Source organism: Haemaphysalis longicornis, unplaced genomic scaffold (genome assembly GCF_048455015.1).
Source record: "Haemaphysalis longicornis isolate Haplotype H1 unplaced genomic scaffold, Haemaphysalis longicornis Haplotype H1 scaffold_9, whole genome shotgun sequence".
Classification (NCBI taxonomy): Eukaryota; Metazoa; Arthropoda; class Arachnida; order Ixodida; family Ixodidae; genus Haemaphysalis; species Haemaphysalis longicornis.
The window spans coordinates 14350371-14374580 of record NW_027526460.1 but is presented as its reverse complement, the minus strand read 5'-3'; the positions used below and the strand labels follow the sequence as shown (position 1 = coordinate 14374580).

The window sequence follows — 24210 nt, the reverse complement described above, 5'->3', positions numbered from 1 at the left end:
TTCATTCAACTTCGTGGTCTTGACCTTACCCTTGGAGGGTATAGTCCATGGAAGGGAGTGGAGTGGCTCGTGTGCACCTGCAGTCTCGCTTACGCGGGATTTCTGTCAGCGCACAGTTTGGACGCGAACAAACTCTTTGCAGGAATAAAGCAGCTTCGCTCTAATATTGTCACGCGACCAGAGATGAGGCGTAGCAGCAGCTACAGAACTCTACATTCGTCCACCTTAGCTTACTGCACATCATACATCCAACCCTATGTCCACCAACATGTCCACACCGTAACGAACACTGCGCCACACCACCTGATCTTACAGAAACTCACCAGCAGCCCCCTTTATCCGCACCCAAACTGCCGGCACTGTCCAACTCAGACCTGAAGGACGAAAGACAGCTGGTGAATAAGGGCGCAGTTTTCAACCATCCCCATCACCCCATGGTAGATGAGAGGATCAGTTTTCTGGGTGACCATGCCAACCAGAGCACGGCGCTCTACACGCGCAGTGCTCTTTGTCGCTGCATTCTGGTGGGGCGAGCATGGTGCAGTACTCCACTGACCACTCCTCCCCGTGTGAATATTTGTCGTAAAATGTAAATTTCAACTGTTGCAGACATTGAGGATGTGTGAACGATTCTTTACCGTAAAATAATGTACGTAAGGTAAGATGGTACAATCGGATGCGACGCAAAGGAAATTCTGATAAACGAATGGAGTAATACGCTACCTGGTGCTCTAACCCAATACGTCCCCTCCAGTTGCTCGATGCGTCTGCGACCTGCCGGCGTCTCATGCCTGCAGGGCATCGGAGGCGTGGCGGTGTCCCTCCAGTGTTATGCTGCCTTGACTTCATAACGAATAGTTGCTGACGTACCAGAGCTCTAAAAAAGTGAAGGGGCATAGACGGCAGGTTGAGGATGAGGGAGGGAAGAATAAGGCGAAACATTGAAAATGCGGCATTATTCCGGACAAATGGTGATGGCCTCGAAAATTCAATGCGACTCGCAGTAACCGGCCCAGTAGAAACATGCCGCCTTGAACGCAATAGCGGCGGTCGCTTGCGTTCGTACGTTTTTAAAGCTGAACGGCCCCCTCTTACTGCTGCTTTTTCTTGCCCTTTCATTCTAACTATTAGATTTTTTCCTGGGACCGCATTTGTTATTCGGCTGGTATAAATCCACCGTCGGGATCAAGAGACGCTAGGCAAAATGGCCGAGTGCACAAGAACAATGAAAATATACTGGTCCGCATCCGAAACGCAAGGCGCCGCCTGTAGCTGACGAAAAGTTAGCCTAGTGAATACGCTGTGCTGTAGACTTAAAAACGTGTGTTTAAGATGTGTACTGAGGCCTACATAAGCAATTTCAGCATACTAGTTACCGAAGTCGCAGTTAAACGACTAGTGATACACATTTCCGCGAAATGTATTCTTTACTTGGCGTGCAACAGTGGCGCCATCATGCGGCATCTATTGAAACCTGCCTTCGCATGGGGCTGCACCAACAGATTGCAAATGGCGATGTGAATACTGGTATGTACCAGCCTGACGTTAGGCCTAACGTTACGCTTTGATCCCCGGCGTCGTCAGTCTGAAGCCACAGCTTGACGCACAATGAGTTTCAGGGTGCTTGGCACGTCTGTAGACTCAACGTTGCGCCTGCCCAATGTTAAGATTAGATATAGGCCTAACAAAGGGATTCTCTGAGGCTCGCTGATTCGCTGATAGCGAAGAAGAAAATGGTGCATGAATTTTGAGACTTCTTTACTAATCCGTAAGAATTCTTTGCAGTCACCCTTAAATGCACCTAGCTCTAAAATCGCCTCGATTATCATACACAAATGGATTGTAGGGAAAACATTTCATCATGGGCCATGTAAGCAGTATTTTATCAAAGAATAAAAGCTACCAGTATCCGTATAAAATGCGGTCTCTTAAAGTCGGCTTCACTACAAAACACAGTTGCATGGCTAACAGCATTGTGTCACAAGTTCTTGTTTTTCTTGCGCCGCTTTGCGTCGTTGCATATTTCTTCTCGGCTTGATAGACAGTGTTCTCGATGACTGCGCTGCTATAATAAAAACCGGCCGACTAACCACTACGACACCCGGTTCGCCGACTGTCAACTGCACGCGACAACCTTTTTGGCTACGCCTGCGACGTCTGCTTCTACGTAAGTTTATATGTGGGCAGAAAATAGATCTCATCAATTTCGTTCAGTTTAGTTTTCGAAGTTAGTGACACCCATTTTTCGGGACCGCATTGCGAAGTACGAAATAATATGCCAGTCATTTGGAACTTTGGAACTCTGGAAGGAAACATTGCAGGCCAGAATTCTTCACATCTGTGTGCCTATTGTACGTATTGATTACAGATCACAGACTTCATTTTAGTAAAGTGGAGTTATATCTGCCTTTGGTGAGCTTATACGACATCGTTTTTTTTTTCTGCCAGTCGAATTGAGTATCAAATCACGCAGAAAAGAAAGGGACGCTATTCATTTATTCGACTCGAAATGCTTCGAAAATAAGTCGGGCTACTTTGATCTTTTTGAAAGGAGAGATGGAACACGGACGCACTAGCGGAGAGCGCAGATGCATGGGAAAGAGAGAATTGCGGAGGAACAACTTCACGCGGGTAGCAACTGTGATGTCTGCGACCGGTGGGAAAAATTTGATATATAAGCCAGCCAAAAAAAAAAAAAAAAAACGCAAAGCAATCAGGCCGTTCGCTTCGGTGTGACTGGGCGCCTGTGCGTCGGGAATATCGAGGAGTCTAGCAATATTGTCGCCTGCACGAAGTTTGTTTTGCTCGGCCGGCCCTGCGAAAGAGAACGCCGAGACCTGCCCCTTCTTGCGAGTGAGTAACCAGCCGGTAGGAGAATGCGCCACGCTTGGCATGAACGGGAAAATTCATTTTAGACGCACCGTATCAAAGCATTACTGGCATCGCAGCGTCGCGTCGAAATTGCGTCTGAAACCTGGCGTGCTCCATCTGAACAAGAAACGCAAAAGGGGGGAGGGAGTGATAACCAAGCGGACTTTATAAAACTGTTAGCGCTCTTTTCTTTGGCATTCTTCGGCCTTTTTCTACGCGCTCATATTTCTATCAGAGGTGCGCGTAGTCACATATTTGTTTCGAAGCTTAAAAAAAACTGTGAGGAAACTTTGACTGTCCTATTTAGTCGCTATAAAGGCCATAAACTGCGCGTTGCTCGTCCGAAAGCGTTGTAGACGTTCTGTAAAAAAAAAAAAAAAAAAAAAAAAACGCCACAAGGGATTTTCATGCAATATACGACTGTGGCCTTTTCTTTTTAGGCGGGCTTTTGTCTATTATAGTTTGTGTCTATACGCGCCCAGCGCGTCTTAGTGGCCGAGAGATTCCTCGGTCACGGATGTGACCTTGTGTGCGGTTGAAAGATAATAAAAACGGTGCCTAATGCGTTGTGAAAGAAGCTCGTGTGGTTTAAATTAATTCGGATTTCTTCAATGAGAATCAGCCCAAGGGGTGATTAGGAGCTCGGTTTTATGTCTCTTGAACAAGGCTGGTCGCCATGATGCAATATTTGTGAGCATATAGAATGCCTCTCGCTTCAACCGCAAAAAAAAAAAAAAAAGCAGCCTGATCTGTGCAGCCGTCACAGCCTTCCTTGACGAACCTGTCTTTTTTTTTTTTTTTTGTCCAGCGTCGTTTCCTCAACGCCAAGTGGTCTATATTGTGCACCCCACGTGACCTGAATTACAACCGGGAAGGGACATCAAGGTATATGAGGCAGACAAAACGTGATGCCTTGTGGTAGTGCCACGCATTTACAGTGAGTTCAACCTGTTCTTGCACCGCTGGTTCAATGTTTTTGTCATCAGTGTAGTAGCCAATACTCGTCCCGGGCCCGAAATGATCGAACTAGACTTGTCATACAGAGCGGGAAGCGACCGGGAAACTCGAATTGCCGCTTCCAAGTGTCAGCGTTGCATCCCAAGTGCGAATGCACTCTTATCCGGGACCTATGACGTCGCAGTGCACATCACCGAAAAGGAAACAAACTTAGTGGGAGTACTGCAAGATCCACGCTATTCTATCAACCTCTAAGCGAAGTATGCTCCTAGCGACTCCGGACAAACGTTGAAACATCGGCATTCAACTTTGGTGTCCAAACAAAAGAAATAAATTTAGTTGTTCTGGAAGAACAGAGACTGCGGTAAGTTCACGAGACCCTGAAGTACTACTTCTAACTAACTCACCGCCTAGTTTTGCTTAAGCAGACATTTCTTATAATAGCTTATAGCTTACTAGCATTCTGCACAGTAGCTGTCGGGAAGAGGCCCAGTACAGCAGCCGAACTTTCCAGTGTCTCGTGTCGGGAACCTTGTAGCAACCGCTTCTCCCTCGACTTCCCGGATGCTTTGCAACAGCGCGGCTTTCTTCGCCGCGCGCAGATTTCCCGGGAGCACAGGCGGAGAGCGCTGCATCGAAGCGCGTCGCTGCCACCTCGCACGCACGCACGCAGCCGATACTGCGCGCAGGAAAAGGAGCTTCTTCTCACGGTGTCGTCTTTAGCGCCGCTGTGCTGGCGCTGCGCAGCGGGCGACGCGCTAGCCTCCGCCGCCTCAACGCATCGATCTCAGCCGAGGCTAATGGTCCTTGACAGGACCTCCCGCTCCCGGTTTCCTTTCTCTTTTTCTGCCCCCGCCCAAAAGAAGTCGCGCATAATTAATGAGCCTCGCCTCCGATGCCGCTGTCGCGCCTGCCTCGGCTGTGTCTCCAATCTCTGGAAACCGTGTCGCGCGCCGAGCTGTTTGTCCGCAACCTCCGGCAACGCGCCCGAGAGCTGCGCCCTTCCTGGAGCGGAGTCCCCCGAGCTGACGCATTTGCTTGCAGGGATGCCTTGACAGGTTCTGGTGACTGTATAGGACGTCGCGCGGAGAGCTTGACTACAAGACCATCTTTTTGCTGATTTACGACATTAAGCTATTTCAGTGTCGTTTATATATCTTATGATCTTGCTCGTAGGTCCGCGGTAACGCACTCGTTGGCGTAACAACTACCTAACCTGGTCGTTTGTGTCTTTCTCGGTGGCTATAAAACTGGTACGGCTAATTAGTGTGCTTCAAATTGTATTCCTGTGAACGCAAACGCTACCATTTCCTCTCCCTGTTTTTATTAGACGTACGAAATAAGATGCTGTCCGTACGTGGCACCAGCAGCTTATTTTAGCTAGGGAGGCTACATTCCGTGGCATGTAGGCTCCCTAATTTTAGCGAAAGAATAAACAGCCTGCGGTGCGCTCGCGCACATTAGGGGCCGCCCAGTTCCCGCATATCCACGCCTTCATAGCATGTAACGCCGTCATTTAAAGCTTTGCACAAGTTAACCTAGCGAAAATGGTATGTTTGAGTGAGCGGGGTCGTTAGATTTGGGATATAGTTTTATGTGTATCCGCTATAAATACGCTCTGAATCTGGTACTGCGAAGTGCATGGGCTTACCACTACACCACATTTTTGTATTGTTTCCTGCATTATTCTGCGGCGTTCGTCACGGTATCTCATTGCTTCAAATTCGACCCAATTCCATAATACGCTCTTATGGACCGGCTTGAATTTCTGAGTCGTGCTCGACAGAGTCTGCAAAAAAAAAAAAAAATACTTGTCATATTCCAAAACCTCGCCCCTTGTGGCTCTCGCTGCTGTTTATAGATTTGATTTGATTGTCAATTTAAAGTTTTTTTTTTCAATTTTTGATGTCCAAATAATTATATACAACCGTCGGATCGATGTTACGAGGGCAAATATTGGGGGTGTACTAGGATTTTGCTCAGCTGTTTGGGCAGTAAAAACTCCTTAATGCTACCTCTTCATAAGGCCATGAGCAGAATTTAAGGATACAGAAACTGTAGCCACTGTATCTCTGTCAAGCTGTAAAGCTTTTCGTCTGTTTTCTTTCTTGCTTCGCAAATGAAAAATACAACGATTGATTTACATGATATGGTTAGTCAATAGCAAGACGATGACAAGAGCTTAGCCCATCACCGGCCGTAAAACAACCCGGGGTATCGTTCGTGTTTTTTCTGCGTCACGACCAAGTCGCCAAATTCAGCTTTCTACTTTCCAATGAGTTTTCAATACGAAGCCGTTGAAGGATGAATCAAGGGTGACGCCACTCCGTTAGCACGTAACTCCACACCGCCGCCTCCTTCCTCTCCCTTCTCCGTTCGGATTGGATGGTCGGCTCGCCATTGTTTAGAGCGGGCTAACGGGGTGCGACCCCGACTAACTATTACCCACGGCATGAAGAGGAACAATATGCGAAAGAAGATCGTATAAAGAAAATTCCTCCCCAGCCTGCACGCGGGCTAGCGAGTTCAGACACTGCTTTGAAATGCTTTAACTTCAACAACAGATGCTCATTCTGAGTTTCGTGGACAACTTCCCCGGGAGGGTAACTTTTCGTGGGAAGCCGTCTTGTTTGAGCTAGATTTTAAAATGCGCTGCCGAAATGCGCTGCGATACTGCAATACCGTCCTCCTGTAAAGCCTACTGTCTGCTGTCTGCTTGATGCCACTGTTCCGCCCACTGCAGTAAAGCATTGACCTCAAGAAAAAAAAAGATATATATATATATCATTCGACATGTAATCGAAAGGCGTGGGTTCGGTCCCCACTCTGGGCGCGTGTTTTTCTTTCTTTCTTTTTTCTGTATATTAAAAAAAATGTTTACTTCATTAACCGTAGTGAAAAAGAAAAGAGCCTAACCACACCCCTATGCCTCCTTTGGCGTTGTAGACTGCTGACCTATCTTTCTATATATATATATATATATATATATATATATATATATATATATATATATATATATATATATATGCATGCAGATGCAGAGGTGAAGAAGAAGAAGGAAGAGGTGGCGGATGAGGGGAGGAGATGATTGATGATGATGAGGATGATGATGAATAAACCTTATTTGAGTCGTGAAGTGATGTTAGGGCCCCCGGCCGCCCGGTGGGATGCTTCCTTAGTCCGGGATGCCTTGGACCGTGCTGGCCATACGTGCCCTCTCCACCAATCGTCGCTGGTCTGAGAGATCGGAGCTGGCCAGCAGCTTCACCCACAATTCTTAGGTAGGGTTGGGGTTAGGGGTGACGGGTGAGGGTAGGGGATACCATCTGGTTCAGGGTGCCTGGGGGCTGGATTTGCATGCGGCGGAGTGTAGGGAGGGTTACATGACATGTAGAAGGGAGTTATGCGGCTAGGAGTTAGTCTTTAGTCGCCGGAAGGTGGCAGCTTCGTCACGATCCGGTGCGGGTGGGAAAATGAGTATTTGCGACGCTTGTTCCTATAGCGGGCGAGTACTTCGGCGTATGTTTTAAGGGGGTGGAGGGGGAGGTGGGGGGTGGGGGCTTATCTGTTACTTCCGATGGGAGTTGGTGGCTCGCCTGGTAATAGGCCCGGTTTGAAAGGAAGAGGAGAGAAAATTTTATTTTCGAGTCAAGCTAAAGCAGTGCTTGGCTTCGTGGTAGCGTTACAGTGAATTATCTAGTTTTGGAGTGTTTTGATGTGAGGTAATAATGTGCTCCAATAGAACTCTTCAGGCTCTTTAGGAGGTGTTACTCATGCCTCCCTGATAGAAGGGCGCTCTGTTGCTGGGATTCGTTGGAGGGAATACCTGAGGGTCTCTTGCATGTTTGGGAACGCTGAGAGGGGGTGTTAATTGTTGGGGTATTGGCCGCAGTGTGAGATTTTCGGAGTGCTTGGAAACCCGTCTATGTAGCGTTGAACGTGCCGTGCTGGTAGCGTCCCGGTTTTTGCTCGTCGAATGAGGACAGCTTCAGGGCGGGCCAATTTTACAGGGTATGGGGTGGGTGGTTCTTCGGTTTCTGACGTCTCGTAAGTACTGTCTACGAGCGTGATGCACTTCACGCCGGTGAATTGGCCCCGAGGGTGTACCGCATTACTAATGCGCTTAGTTAGGCGAGTTGGTTACTAACTAAGGAATTCATCGTACTAGCGAACGTTAAAGAGGGGACACAAACGTTAGGACTTCAACTCAGTTTATGCAGCAGAATCACGGAAAACGTCTATATGTACATGAAACGTGTAAAGGGTGAACATACAGTGAAAAGAAACAAAATAGTATCGCACACATCACTTTTGCTCATATCACAAAACCATATCGCACTGCCGGCCGATATCACACGGTGTTAATTAAACCTACTCGTGTATACGGCAATAGCCGTATAAGGCTTTCCAGAAAGGCCAGAAGGCTTTCCAGACAGGCATTCCCGAAAGGCCAGCAAGAAGAAATATAAGAGTGATATTTTGCAACAAAAATTGAAGCATACCGCTGAATTACAAGCTTACGGCGTGTTCGACCATCCCAGTGGTGGCCCTTGCCGCCAATAAAATAAAAGGGGTTGGGAGAAAGAAAACAGAAGTGGAAAAATGAACGAGGCTGCTTGGGGTGTGCGAAGCATGTCGTATGCTCCCAGTGGATCCAAAATTCGCTGACAGCGCCTAATTGGCCCGTACCAGGGCAGTTGGCAACGCGTTGTCTGGGGATGGGTGTCCCATGGCTGGCATCAGCGCTTCTCGCCGTTGTCTACGTTTCCCTGCCCAGTGACGGCACTTCCGTGTTCTCTGATGCCGGTCGTCAGGAGTTATTTCGTTCAAACGGAGGCGATCTGCAGTGTACCTCACAGCAGAAAAGAAAAAGAAAGTTGCCGCGGTGGTGCTGGCTAGTAAATGCTACGCCAAGATTCTCCTTCACTTTGCACCATTTCTGTGGTAGGCGGTGGTAAGAAAATATCCCAGTTGTCGCGTTTTCTTTCCCACTGGCCATCATGAGCGTGATTTCAAAAGCCGTTTTTGTGGCGTGTGCCACCCTTTGATTAATTGATTCCATTTATTATGAGTTCTAACACACGGATGGTACAGAGGAGATGAGGCGCGCCGTAGGGGAGTGCTCCGGGTTAATTTCGATCACATGGGGATCCTTAACGTGCGCCAAAATCTCTAGGCATTTTCGCCTTTCGTCTTCATCAGTGTGCTACCCTTTGCGGCCCACCTATGAAAAGTTCCCGGTGAAAATATCCCATCATACGTAAGCAGGGGTGTAAGTGATAATATTCTGCTGTGGGAACCATGGCGGTGTGGAAAAATGTCTGCGCTGAGAGCTGCGAGTCTAACCAAATATAAAACCGCGAGAAAAAAATACTTTTATGAGGGTCTAGCGGCGTCTTCGCATGGGAGAACCCCTGAGCGACATTGAGCCGCACCAACTTATCTAGATCTATTTTGTCTTGGCCGAGTTGAACTTCTGCCATGTGAATGGGAAGTGTAAAAAAGGAGGCGCTACAAAAGCAGGGGCAGTACATCGCGTGTTTTTTTTCTGCTTTCTTTTTATCTTCGATGCATTACGCCGCCTTATCATAACAGGTTAAAGTTAGCACTTTCTCCACCGGCCGTTGGTGAACAAGCGCGATTGCTAAAAGCAGAAATGTATTGTTGCAGACCTTGCAACAACGCGTGCACCGTTGCATATGCTGTTGCGCTTGCTGCCAACCGAGCCTGCCGTTGTCCCCTGTCCCGCAGGAACCACTCCGGGGAGACAGTGCTCAAGCCGCCTCCCACGCGCTCCAAGAGCCTCAACCTACTGGAACGGTTCCGGGCGAGCAAGCAGGACCGCATCGCCGCCAGCGTGGCGCAGCACATCCGAGCCGTGCGCGCCGCCGAGGCGCTGGACCGGCGCACCCAGCTGCGCCACTCGGTCGAGCCGCTCTTCGGGCCGAACAAGGTGCCCGCGCAGCGCACCTCCTCCGACTCCCCGCCGGCGGCGCACGAGCGCAAGCGGCTTGTGGGCATCCTGCAGCAGGCCGCGTACGGCGCGGCTGCCGCGTCGAGCCGCGAGGTCTCGTGCCAGACCACGGACGACCTGGTCGAGATGTGGCTGCCCTGCCTGCGCAAGCGCATCGTGCGCTCCGAGACGCTCATGTCGACGCTCACGCCCGACGAAGAGGACGAGGCGGCGCCCGGGCTGCGGCACCGCAAGCTGTGCCGCCACGTGCCGAGCGTCAGCGACGACGAAGTGCTCGACGTCGTGTTTCGCGGTGGTTCGCAGCAGCCGGGGTCGGCGCCTTCGGCGCGGTACGGCCGCAGCGTGACCCCCGGCGGCGGCAGCAGCGGGGGCGCCGCTTCGGCGGCCTTCAAGAGCGACGAGTCCCTCCTCGAGGGAACCTCGTCGATCGTGGAGGAGAGCGCCAGCAGCGGCAGCGAGGACGCCGCCGTCTACAAGAACATCATCATCAGCCTCGGCAGCCCGGACGCCGTGCGCGTGCGTCAGACTCCGGCGTCGCCAGTGGTGGCGCCTCGAGGCGGTGATGACGTCGGGGCGTCCTCGTCGTCGTCTCCCTGGGCCGAGGTGTCGGCCCAGCTATTGCTCAGGTCGTACAACGGCAATGCTCAAGGGGCCCAGCCCACGTACTGGGCCGGCCCGTCGTCAGGATGCTCAGACCAGGAACGCTTCGGCAAGTGAGCGCCCAGTGTGCTTCGCCTCCCTCGGCGAGGAGGCTGTTCCGCTCTCTGACTGGTTCACATTTGGGCGGCCGCTTCCCCTGGCTGTCCCCCGCGAACAGCCGGGCGCAGTTACCACTGCCGGTGTCACCCGTGACGCAGGATGAACACACGCTAATGCACGGGCTTCACCGCGTCGCGCCCCGCCCAGTTATTCAGCTCTTCCCCGCCTGTCTTCCCACTCTTTACGAGAGTCCCGCGAGATTCGAAACTTCCCATCGAGTTGGCTCTGATGTGAGAGCTGTCACGCACCATTCCGGCGAGGTGTTCGTAAGTGTTTCTGTTGTGCTCTACGGCCGTTCCAAGTCTTGTCATTTGCTGTATTCTTTACCGCAACGTCGCAGGCGTCCACCTTTGGCATGCCAAAGACTGTGTTTCCTCTTCCTTCCCTTCCCTTCTAGTGTGACCGGATGAAATGACGTCACCTGTAGTACCCCTTCGTACGACGTAGCTTAGGATGCGGAGTTCTAATCGACCCCGACACACACCCATCATGCACAGACGCGCTGAAAACCGAGGCGGTGGTAACGTCGTGGTTACCGACGCGCCTCGTGGCATACGTGGAACCAACTCTCAGAGCTCTAATGCGTAGCGATGAATTACATTTTTCCCTTGTGTCGTTTTTCACCCATCGGGTTTGATCGTAGCTCAAACATCCACCCAAAACGGTTGCAACGTTTAGGGTGGTTTTGCTCAACAACATTCCTTATTGTACGAATAAGTTTTCTGAGCGAACGAACAAAAAATGCTGCTTTATTTCTACCGCTTGTCAGAGCTGGTAACGTCGTAATGTATTGCTTTGGATAACATTCCACGCATGACGCAGCATTGTTTTCGAAAGAATCGAACAGAGGCGCTACATTTTCGCTGCTGTAGGGAGTATGTGGGGCTATACGATGAGTTCAACGCGTCATTATGGGCACACAATTGCCCGTGGAAACCTGAAGGGTCACTTTCTCATTTGTGACTCAGAAAATTGGATCTCATAAAGAAAATGTCAAAGATAAACTCATCAATGCGCGAACGAGAACGCTCCAAATTCAGACTCTGTGCACGTCTCTGCATCAGCGTAGAAGCAAGGTTGGTTCTCGGAGGAGAAGGAGGAAAAGGAGGAGGATAAACATCTTTAATGTGTAGCACATTTGTATGGCGTCTTCACGAGGTGGAGTCCTCAGTCCAGGACCCCATACGCTTTGCCAGCCGCTACAGCCCACTCCACCAGCCGAAGCTGGTCGGACAGGCATGAGCTGGACAGGGCGCGGCTCCAGAGCTCGGGAGAATTGTCGGAAGCACAGACCAGAATGGGGATTGTCGGTGTGTTGGCAATACGTCTCTTTGGTCCACTCCTAAGTTAGACAATACGTGCTGTAAGTCGAAAAAAGGTTTTATAAAATTTACTTTCTGACGAAACACCTGTTGGTTGGTTGATGGTCTTATTCGACGCACTCCTAAATGAAACAATGTGATCTTGGCGTGGAAAATATTTTTATTAAATTCAGATCCACCCGGAACACTTTTAATGATTGGTAGCTTTAGCTAGATACACTCCCAATCAAAACTGCATTTGTGGTTTGTTGGTAGTTTTTGTTGGTCAAACATTCAACCGGACTGACTCTCTTCCTTGACTCTCTATCAAAACAGGATTGTTAATTGCCGAACTATTTTATTAGGCGCACTTCTAATCCGAGCGTAATTTTCTGTTGGTGCGTAAACGTTTGGGCAAATAGGCTCCAAACGAGAATATTGCTTTGTCGTTTTGATAAAACAGTTTACTGAATCCTTTCTCGATTGAAAAACCGTGTTCCGCTCATTCATCGTTTTATAAGATAGGTTTTCTTGCATGAACACTGCTTCTTATCAGCTGATCAGGTGTCTCGGCCGGACAGATTGCCAATGAAAGCGCTTATGCTATTGATAAACCTATAATGCGGACAGCATTTCCTTGAAAGTGGCGAGCAGCAGGCAGTCAGAGCGGGAAGGGGTAGTTTGCTTTAAGTTCACGACTCGAACTATGCGTACATTGCTCCTTACAGCACTGGAAATGTACTGACGCCTGCGGCAACCACATTGATTGCATTGACTGCTCTCTGTAGCAGCAGAGCGTTGCCTCTAGAGCGAGAGCCGCTTTATTTGTTTGTTCTTGTATACGTAGCTGTTGCTCCGTGTGGTATTGCCGGGTCAGAAACGTTGCACAGAAAGACAGAACGCTAAAAATCTAAAATGTCACCTCGAAACAAATGAAATTTGCGTGCCTAGTTAGTAGACGCCAGTCTCGACACGCGCTGCATCATTCAAGATACAGGTATCATATTGTAAGTTTCGGGATACAAAATCTTTACTTCCGCGTTCTCTATTCTTAAAAGCTCATGTTGAAGTTTTTTCTTGTTGGGAGGATATTTGCATCTTACGCGGAGGAAAACGCAATCTCACTAGCTATTTTATATATACGGCAGTTTCCCGTGTGAAATGAATGTATAATAATTTCAGCTTCAGTAAGTCATTGGGTGGCGACAACAATGCAGTCGCTACGTTAGCCACGTCAAAGCATGTCATTTTTTCTGTGGTTTAAGCCCAAACCCAGCCCGCGTTACTGTTTATGTAGTCGGCTGTTCAAGCTTGCTGTTTCCCGGAGTTTCGTGAGGGCACGCCCGTGTTGGGTTCGCGTGTCGTAAAACGTGTATAAGCGCAACTCAAGCTAATATCGCTTACGCCACGTGTTTATTTCCAGCTTTTCCGCCTGTGCGTCTAAGTGAATACGTCTAACAGGTCCTTATCCCATCGAAGAGGCTCGATAGGTGCTCAAGTGTTACGATGCACGAAAAACCAAAAATGGCGGGTTCGTCAGCTCATAGTCTGACTACCCTGCACCTTCCGTGCAACCCTAGTCCTTCCCCTGTGAGCGTGAAAGCTTGCAAAAGGAATTTGTATCTGGTCATGTTTTCAGGCACCAGCGAATGCGCCACTGTCGCGCTGTGTTGGGCTGGAGCGATGTGTTGTCTTTTTGCACCGTTTCGAAAGCTACGAGCACTCTAGTTACGGCCGCTGCCGTTACCAACACCTGAACAAGTTGCGCAAGTTAAGTGGCTTTGTGTTGACTGCTCACAGAAGAGGATGTGAATAGGAAGGGTACCGTCGGTGCCGTACACTTCCAGTCATGGCTGGAGCATTCCTCGATGTCATCTGGTAAGCGGAGTTGTCGTTCACTAAAAGTTGCTTTGACCCTGCCGATTTGTTTGGCTCCGTTAGAGTTTAAATGACAATTTCGCTACGGAGCTAAGGTATAGAACAAATGATGTCTGTTCGTGTCGGTGAGCTCATGGACGGAAAGTGCAGCGTGCGTGGAATCTGTCCCCTGTTTTGTATTTCCCGTGGGTATTGTACTGTGGCGGTGTGTTTCTTATCAAAGCAGTGACTGTGACGTCTCTGAGTGTGTAATGAAAGTGCAAGTGAAATGTCTAGTTTCGACCATTTCGACAGAACGATAGTCAGTACCGAACCCCGTGATTTGTAGCGACTGCTCCGGAACGATCCTTGGTTTGCTGAGGTTCCGCGCGCGAACCTACGTGTACGGTGCACCCTAACGAACCGTCACGTGGTTCGTACAAGTCTTGGCGCCTGCACTTTTCACGCAGTGATGCTGTCTGCTGGCGAGTGTACCTTCACTAACAAGAAATGGTTGCGTGGATGATCGGTATCAGTCCCCGCACTACGGGGAATTTATCTAGTCTACGGTTGCCTCAATCAACCTAAGAAGCATTACTAAAGCTCGCCGAAGAGGCATAAAGCACGAAGAAAGCTATAAGCCGCATTTGTTTGTGTTGCCTTGATTTTTGAACCATGAGATAATGGTGCTTCTTATCAGGTTCGTATACAGAGGCGACCTGGGGCTCGTAAATTTCTACTATTATTACGAGTACAAATAAGAGATTCCACTATAGGGTAAAATAAACTGGTCTGCGGATACCACTGTCCGTGTAGCCAACACGAGCCGGATTTAGGCGGCACCTGCTGTTGTTTTTACGGAAAAATGAATCTCGCCAATCGCTTGTTCGGTTTTGTGCTGTCGTGCGAGGCTCTATTTCAGTACGAACAATGTCGCTCAGTACTGTTGTAAATAGGCTAAAGATGAATACCGAGCGCAAATGTCGGCAGCGATCGTTCGCGACCTAGCCCGTTTCTACGCGCAACGGCGCTTTGATGTTTTCTTACAAAATGAGAAATGACGGAAAATTATGGGCCTGTGATGAGAGAATTTCAGGCCCTTCATCCCTCTGCATTTACAGTGGCACTAATCAGAAGGCCAGAGAAGGCACGTGTTTTTTTTTTTTTTTTTTTTTTGTATTCGCTTAGAGCATCAGAAAAGGTAGCCCTGCGACATCGGTGACCAGAACAGTTGGTGGAGAGATACTATGTATATATGTCTTGTACATAGGTATTTAAAGGCGCTACATTGTCCTTGTCTGTAAATAGTGCGTAATTACCCGCATCTCTGCACGCTTGGTGGGGAGAGTTGCCAGTGCCATTGTTTATTTTATTTGCGTTGAGAGAGGTGACTCAACACCGAGCTTGTTGTCTCGTGCCAAACAATCTTTTGTGATAGTTGCACACCTGTGTGTTTTAAGTTTAGTTTTCTGGGCTAAATGGGAGAGGAGAATGTAGTGGGTGTTTCGGTTGAGATATTTACAGACGTTGAAATGAGGTGGTTACTGACAAATGTTTGTGTGTTGCCTGTTGAAAAAGTAGAAGCATTGTTCAGCGAATGGTGCGGAGAGCCTGCCTACTTGGAGTGACAAAAAACTTTCAGGGCTTATAATCTAGACGACACTGTTCGGTTGGGCGCGCTACATTCTGCTCTGCTTCATGCACAGTGTTTTAAGGCTTATGGTCACTATTTTAGTTTGCTCTTGTCTTGAGCAGCCGTTGGCCGTAGCTGTACCCTTATTTCTCTCAACGGGTGGTATGGTGGGGTGTGTAGAGTGAAAAGAAAGGGGACCCACCTTCTCGACTACGCGGTAATAATACTATTGGCAGCACTCCAGTGGGTTTGCATACTTTGCGGTCCTAATGTTTTCAGAAACCGTGCCTCATTCCTCATTTACTTATTTTGATATTGTTACACGGTAAGCGCATTGCGCGTGAAACTTCAGTCGTGTTTCGCGCCATTGCAACTGATTCACGATCAAAACCCAGTTTTTGCCTTCCGAAAACTTTGAATTGAATCAGTCACTCATACAAGCCGAATGAATCCAACCACGAGATTATTCTCACTTTGTATTCCTTTTGTTTTGCTATTGTTTTTTTGTTTCGTTTTTGTTGCCTGTGTTTCTTTTGTCAGGAATCGTGCGTGAGTTCGCTGAACTTTGAAACAAACAAACAAAAAAGCCGCCAGCTCCACCATACGAAACAGGGCATAATTGTGTTTCGTAAAACATTTGCCCCAAAAAGGAACGAAGTTTCAAATGATGGTAAGTTGCCTTAAATATGTGAATGACCAGTGTTAAACTGGGAGTGACACAATTTACGCGAGCCTAAAAATATGATCACGCTATTGTCAGACTCTGAAGTTGCGCCACCAAGCACTGTCGGTTGCACTAGACGTTTTCACAGCACGTTTATATCAAGGTCATCCGCGCTATCCAGCAATTGAACTTGATTGTGAGAGCCATGACGTCCATATTTCCCGCGCGCGGGAGATGCAAAGCCATCTTTATTTTAAAATATCTATGAAACTTACGCGTGCAGTGATTCAGCATTCGAAACGGCATTCTGCTGCTTTGGGTCTTTAGTATGTCAGTGTAAGAAGTCCAGTCATTCTGAATAGTCCGGAAGAAAGGTATTTTTATCTTTGATTTTGGAAGAGATTTAAAAGCTCCCTGAGACCAAAGAAGTCAGCCGTTCTTGTGGATGTGGATGAACAATGAGATGCGGCACCCACACAAATACATAAACACACGCACGTACACAAACGTTCTCGGTCTCCCACACACACGAAGAATTTGGGCTTCCGGGAGACGCATAGGTCTGTGCTTTTACTGACTGTCGTGACCGCTGACTCATTACCATGCATGCGAGCAAAAATAAATGAAGGAAAACAATGGAAGTAGAAAATACGACGTTGCGTAGAGATCATAGTTAGGTCTGTGTTATTTTTGTTACACTCGTATTTGGAGTACTTTTTCGCGCTCGTTGAAAGCGCCCGTCGGAAACCGGTGGTTTCGACATACCTCGCAAGACAACAACCACCACAATAACAACAACAACAACAACAAAAAAAAAAAGCAGCGTGAGGTCGTAAGCCTTGCGGGCTGCCATTTCTAAGAGATCTTTCGGCTATTTACCTTGACCGTGATGTTTTCAACCTGTTTGCATGTTTATGAGCACTTTTAATGCGGTGTGGCTAGCTGGTATCATTAGCTCCGTTATTTCGGTTAATATTTGTCCTAGTAGATATTTAGGTACCGCTCGTAGGACGCAAATAAATTTTAAAGAGGTCATTCTTCTCATAGTTAAGTATATTAGCGTAGCTGCCGGTTGAAGTTTCATGTCATTTATGTATATTTTTAAAGATTTTTATGATGTTTTTTCCACAAATTCTGCGAAATTAAGCACTGATGACTTAACATTTACAAATTACGACTGATCATTTGATTTTAAGTGGCCGTCTTTTACTGCAGTTCCCGAACGGTTAAAACTTGTGCGTAGTAATGTGCAAACTTTAATGCGTTACTAGAATCATAATCGCCATATTCGGCTGCACAAGGCAATACTGTCTTGACTTGTGCAGCCGTCATGACTTGTCTTGATTGACATAAAACTAAAAAAATTAGTCGAATATGTTTCGAGTAAGCACGTCAATATAGCAATATGCTAGATACAAAGCTGATGTCTATAGCTCTGCATGTGTACTCATACTGACGTTTCTGGTGTAGGCTTGACTTAAGCTTTTGGAAGTGACGATATCCTACACACGCTAAGATTCTAGAAGCTCTGTTACGGACTGACCAAATACGTGGCTTGGAATGATCCCGATACGAGGTAGTCTGGCACAGGATGCCATGTCTATAATTTATAAACTAGAATTCATATTTCACCTAAGAAGCAAGTTCCCGAGGGAACCACATAAATCTTGCCAAATTGTAATCTAATACGACGTTCATTATTAGAATACAGAATTTACCAGGTGTTGCAGATATTCATGCAACTGCTTCAAGCTAGGACGCACAGCTGCATTTTCAACCACAAGAGGACGCTGGCGTCCCGTGATACATCCTTAAGCCATCGTAGGGTTGGTTCCGGTTTTTATCGTTCTGAACTTCCCCGACTCTTTACCTTTTGCAAAGATACTCATTGGAAAGCGTTTAATGTACGCGCAACATTCATTCATCAGTGTAATAATGTATTGCTGGAAGAGTATTAGCGATTCTGCTTACATGCACATCATCGCCATCTTCATACCTTACCCCATAGCTACACGTCTGAATGCCTGCAGTCACTTCTAAATGCTCAACTGGAATCACACCTGATTGTGGACAGGCAGTCGAGCGTGCGGGATTTCCTTCTCCATGAGCATTCTGACGTTCACGCTCATCCAGAAAACCCATTTGGTATACATTCCCCCTTACAAGTCTTTTGAGTCGAGTGTACACATCTAGCTTCCGATACTACGCAACGTTCCAACCTTTATTGAGCGAGGAGCCGGAGAAATGATTACATTGAGGAATGCAAACAAAATGGGGATACTTTTAACGGGTAGGTTGTTTTTGTGACCAAAAGAAAGCTCACGGGAAGTGTTAGTCAATCCAGCCCCAAAAATCAAGGCTCGTTATCTTTGTGGTCCTCATTAATGTCCAACTGCACCAACTCCGGCAAGCTTAGTATAATTTGAATGTTTGTCATTGGCGGCAATTTTGATTGCCCTAATCAAACCACCGCATCGTGTCCATGGCAGAGCAGCTGCCCAGAGCTCGTGTTCGAGTGGCATAGGTAACTTTGGAAAACGGAAAGGGCTTGGCAAATCTGCTCCTTTCCTGGTCGGAGGAATGTAAGCAATGTTGAAAGGGCCCCAGTCGCAGAGCCGTTGTTCAGATGCGGTGACTTAAAACCAAGAGTGGCCCCTATTACACACTGGCAAAAGATGTCGATGATAGCTCGCCCAGCGCCGTCTAACTGACGAGAAATCCGCACATATTGCGTGTACATATACCTCATCGCGGTCACTCCCCGTGAATGCGTCTCGCCCTTTCGTCGTCGTCAGTTGGTGTAAGTAAAAATTCGGCTTTGTCATCGTGTCTTCGGCCTGCCTTAACGTGTGCTTGGTGTCTTGTGTCCAGCTCCCTTTTTGACGAGTGTCGTGTGGTTAGATTCGTACATTTTTCGCCGCTTAAACCGCTCAGTTACTGAGTAGATGTGTGCAAATGGTGATGTCGAAGCCCAAGTTATCATCAAACATACGATAAGGTAATGCGGTGATCGCACGCAACTTATTTCCCTCATCGTCAACATCTGTATCTACTCACACGACTGTAAGTTCGTATTTTTGTTTTCATTTTTTATTCTTGAGCTTCGGGCTTAGGTGTGTAGTGAGTAAAAATTTGTCCTTATGCTGGACGAAGCGAAGGCAAAACAGCACAAAGAAGCCTAGCAGCATAGAACAGCTCACCATCTCTTCTATACCACCTATCGTTTCTCCCTGTATCAGTTTAGTACAGTTTCTTTTTACGTATTCCTTTCGAGTTTTTTTTTCTAGCTTGGCTGCTTGAGTTGGACTCTTTTACCAGCTTTGACGCAAATTCTTGAATGGTTGAGAAAACAATCATGAACGGTTCATATTGTCTGAACGCTACCGTTACGAACTAAAATCACAGCCATTTTGCTTGCACGGGCTAGAAAAACTCGCAAGGCACAAATCTCGTAACTCCAAGCCCTTGACGTGTAGTTACTTCTTTGCAGGTTGTTTAAAACGATCCTTCGCCTTCATGTCCAATTAATTTTTTTTTCAGTAGGTTGTTTCTTATTTATTAAAGCGAAGCTTTCGATGTCTCACTGGTTCGTCCGTGAGCACCAAAAAATCACTGGAGAAAATCCAACTCGTTGATGATCATGACAACTCGAAACGTTTCGAGGACATGATTCGTGTCCACTCATCTTTTCTTTAGGGGCTCAAGAAAAAACTGAAGCCTCTTTCTTAAAGACAGATGGTTGTTCGCGAAGCTTTCTTCTATGCAAACTGAACCATAGTCAAAGTCCAAGGCCAAGGCTCACGCAACAAACCCAGGAAATGTCGAGTGGCCGGAATAAGATCACCTAATAGATCCAAACAGTGCATCGAGTCGCTCGTAACTTCTTTGGTTAGATGCGTGGTCGTTGGAGCTAGACTTTGACTGTGATTCAGAGAGAGCTTCGCGTTCAACTGTCTTTCTTTGGGAAGCTTTGATTTTTTTAAGCGTACGCTTCCGAAATTCCTCAAATATAGTCCAGAAAGGTTAATTTCGCAGAAGGAAACTACCGACCATAGGGTCAGTTTACTGAAACGTTGGAATACAGTTGGAAAAGTAAAAATATGAAACAGGTATAGGTCATGCTTAACTGCTCAAACCGATATCAAACTGCTCCTCAGTCGTGTTTATTTTCCTCTCAGCATCATTCTCATTCTTCCTCTGTCTCTCCGCATATTTGTCTCTTTTCTTCAGTAGAAGATTGGGGAGAGTTCGTGTTGTGCTTGTATCGTCCGCACACTTTCCCGCAAGGACCCGTCATATACCGCAGTCCAAAGACGCACCTGGAAAGGGTACAAAGTCGAGTCGGCGAGAGCAACAGTTCGAAGCCAAGCCGTGTCAAAACCAGGCGGCAGCGGATTGCCGGCTACTGTGGCCCTTCGACTGAACTCCCGAAAGACCGAGGCACGCTGTGGATGGTATTAAAAGCTTACAAGGCCACGCATACCCGGGACGCTAAACCGTTCGGAAATCTGAGAGAGTACCAAGGCCCGAACATTACTCGCGCACATGTCAGGCATTGCATCTGGTGAGAGTGGCTATTTTGGACAAACCTTAGAAAGGTGCAGCCTTTCAAAAACCGGACCATGATCCCCGGCGCTGTTAAAGCAGCTGTGCCGCATGTCTGCCCCAAGCGCAGCGCTCCTAAGGTGACGTGACGCAATCAAGCGCAGAATCAAACACGTCGTCAGACATGTTGTTCTACGCGTCGGAATCGCTTCGTGCATGGTCGATACGACTGAATCCGAAGCGCAGTTTATAGGTAGAGGTCTCGTGTAACATTTAGTAACCTTGTTCTGCTTACTCGGTAAGCTTACTTCACGCGCGGAAGAAGCACGTTCGCCCCTTTTGATGAGCATTTCTATGACTGTTTTTCCTTCGCGTAGATGCTTTAGACCTGAATGGGTCGGACCGAGTTTCCTTGGGAGATTTCTTTCTAGTTTTTTATAGGTACATCTCTGATTGCGCTTAGTCAATTGCGGGAAATTTGTGCATTTGTCGAGTTTTATATGTAACTTGTAAAATGACTCGAACGGCATCCCAATGCGAGATATTTGTTTTCTATTTATACGTTCCAGCAGTTATTTTTAAGCATCCTTTCTCAGGACGGCTACTTTTACCTATGCTTCAGTCTGAGCACGAGCTACAAAATACGAATAGGCGCCGTTTGAATCATTCGAGGGTCTCAGTCCGACTGCAACTCATTTCTCGGTAAAGTTGAATATTTTATGGGCTGTGTCGGTTTCTGGCGGAATGTTTTTTTTTCCTTAATTAAAACACTTTAGGGCTACCAAAACAACAAATTCCTCCCTGTGACCTCATGTGACTTTTCATACTGGGATCACGTACACAGGAAATTCCAAACTCCGTGAAAAGGTAGATAGCTTATCGTGAAAGGGCCCGGTTGATAATTGCACGCTTATAAAAGGCCCTTGAGAGCGAATGAATGAATGGATAAATTCATTAATGAAAGGATGGCACGCTGGCCTGTTGGGGGAAATAGGGGAAGAGGTTCAGGGTCGATAAAGCTTAAGCTGTATTGCCGAGGCAAGCCTCCTTCACGAAGGCCTACAGTCCAAGTAGCGCGTCGTTGGCGTTATTCCTTGGACAGAGCCAATCCTGCATAGATGTGACGCCAAGGGGCTTGTGCCTTGCTCGGATTCCTTCCAGGACCCTACATGACCACAGCAAGTGGCCGAATGTCGGTCTATCTTGGTGGCACACGGAGCACAGAAGCCGGTCTGGTGGAACTCGTGCGTTGTTGTGTTGGCGGTAGTGTTCCTAGGATGTATTTCGTAGGGGCGTAACCCGTGCGGGCCTATGTAAGAATAACTTGTGCAGCTCGTGGGATGTTGCGGGGAATCGGGGGCTGCAGCTCGGGAATCGTTGCCCTGAGTTCTTAAAAATTGTAAAGTAACGGGCAAAGCACAGCGTGGTGTTGCCTTATCGGTATGACTCCCAACTGACCATTTCACGTAAATTAGTACTCTGACATTTCGCGTCGTTTCGTCGTACTTGTTGCATTTCCTGTTGACAAGGGCACTCGACATATATGTTAGGATAAAATGAAAGGAAAGGGGTTGTTGCTTTTAAGACTGGAACGCGTGGTAGAAAGAAAACCGCTGAAGGTGGACGTCGAACGAGAGCAGACGTACCTGTACTATAATTCACGTCCTTCTTTTAACGCCGATGATACCATTTTATGAATTCCTCGAAATGCACAAACGAGAACATTGCAAATACAACCTAATGCACTGGAGCTGAAATCTCTTGAAATCGCAGCTACATTTTTTTTTGTATTTGCTGAAGCTGTGTAGGTGTTAACAAAGTTGAAAGTAGTGCATGGAAAAGCCAATAAAGCAACGATGAAAAAATACTGCTTGGTTGGCCATTGCCCTCTGTAGAGCATAAAGTTGCCGCAAAGCGGACCTCCGTATGCAGTCAAACTAATCATACCAACTTAAAATCTGTGGGAAAGAACCCGGAACTGGCTAGGCGGAGTCACGGCTGCTAAATGACGATGCTTCGATAAACATAATTTTTGTGCACAAACGCAAAGTACTCTATAATAACAAGGTACAGTAGTTATACCAGGCCGTATATTGCTAGATAATAACGCGGTATATATTCACCGACTAAAAGGCATGGCCTAAAGTAGTCTGTTGGGTTTAAGTTTCTGAATACTATCACAAACTATGACTCAAGGCATAACCCGAAAACAGTTTTCTTTACCGCTTTACACAAACGCTCGTCACTTGGAGGAATACAAGAGAGCTTGCTGACATTCGCTGTTTGGCTACATTACATGCCATTTGTTGGGTGCCCAAAATTACAAAAGTACGAATGGAGCTGGCGGCTTATTTCTTGGCGAATGATGTTGGGTTTGCCTCATATTAAAGAAATTCAAAACAGTTGAATCACCGTGCGATGCAATTCATTTTAGGGAATTTTTGTTGATAAATATAAAACCAGCAATGTCCAGTTTGGCACGGTCTGACGCGTTTTTAATTAAGCATTCTGAATGACGGCGGTTCGTTTCCTTCATCACTAGCCAGGGATCTTGTTGTATTTCGTTGCTGTAAGTTGTATTTTATTTACAGGATTCAAGCGTTGAGGAGGGCGGGATGGGATTATTTCATACGGCTGACGGCGCATTTCCCGCGATGTAAACTTGCCAAAATATATTGGCCAATAGGACCGACTAATTTCATCTGGATCACGTCGCTAGCTCTACAATATCGCTCAAGTAGCATTTTCTCGTTATTTCTGTTATAAACTTTGGTCATATAAGCCGAATAGTGAAGTTTGTTTTCGTTTTTAGCAATGACACTTACGTATTATGGATAACTGAGGCACAAGGATAATATGAGGGGCTAATAGTTTAATTTTATGCTGCAGAGAGGCACCACGAGGTAAATGCGGGATCATCACTTTCAGTACTGTTCTCGTACCTCCATTGTCACAGCTTTTGCACCCGTTCTTAATCACCCATTACTTCGTGACGACCAGCAAGGTGTAATGACGTCGTACCTGTCGCGCTTCTTCAACTGTAGCGAGTGTTTCAGTATCTGGAGGTTATCTTCGGGGCAGACCGGTCGTGCGCGAGCGCATGGGGCGCGCAGTCTTTGCGACGGTCGTTCTACTACCCACTTGTTTCAAAGCTGCAATATACTCGACCTAGGTGTTGAACCACCCCATGTTCTTGGTCTGTACATACCGCGCTAGTTTAAAAATGTGGCGACTGTTGGCTGTTGTCGGTACGTCGTGGAACATGTTGAGCCTCTGCCTTCTGTTCTCCTCTACCCAAGTGATTGTCGTTTTGTGCACATCTTACAGACCACAATAAAAACGGAAAAAAGAGAACGCTTGTTTATACGACGAAAGAAACGAGTCGCCTCTTTTTTTGTGAGTGAGTGAGTGAGTGAGTGAGTGAGTGAGTGAGTGAGAGTGAGTGAGTGAGTGAGTGAGTGAGTGAGTGAGTGAGTGAGTGAGTGAGTGAGAGTGAGAGTGAGAGTGAGTGAGTGAGTGAGTGAGTGAGTGAGTGAGTGAGTGAGTGAGTGAGTGAGTGAGTGAGTGAGTGAGTGAGTGAGTGAGTGAGTTCACTCCTAGGTTCACACGCCGGCTCACAATGGGTGTGTGTGTTCGCTCTGTCCAGGTA

The 24210-nt window shown here is 47.3% G+C and overlaps 1 protein-coding gene across 1 annotated transcript in view; it reads left to right on the top strand.

The window, feature by feature from the left end:
- The window catches only part of LOC144152724 (metabotropic glutamate receptor 5-like), a 518399-nt gene extending 494460 nt beyond the window's left edge, over positions 1-23939 (top strand). Inside the window, exon 14 of the mRNA XM_077684131.1 lies at positions 9580-23939. Coding sequence (XP_077540257.1) covers positions 9580-10519 — 940 coding nt within the window. The 3' untranslated portion in view covers positions 10520-23939. The remainder of the gene's footprint in view (positions 1-9579) is intronic.
- Positions 23940-24210: the final 271 nt, after the last annotated feature.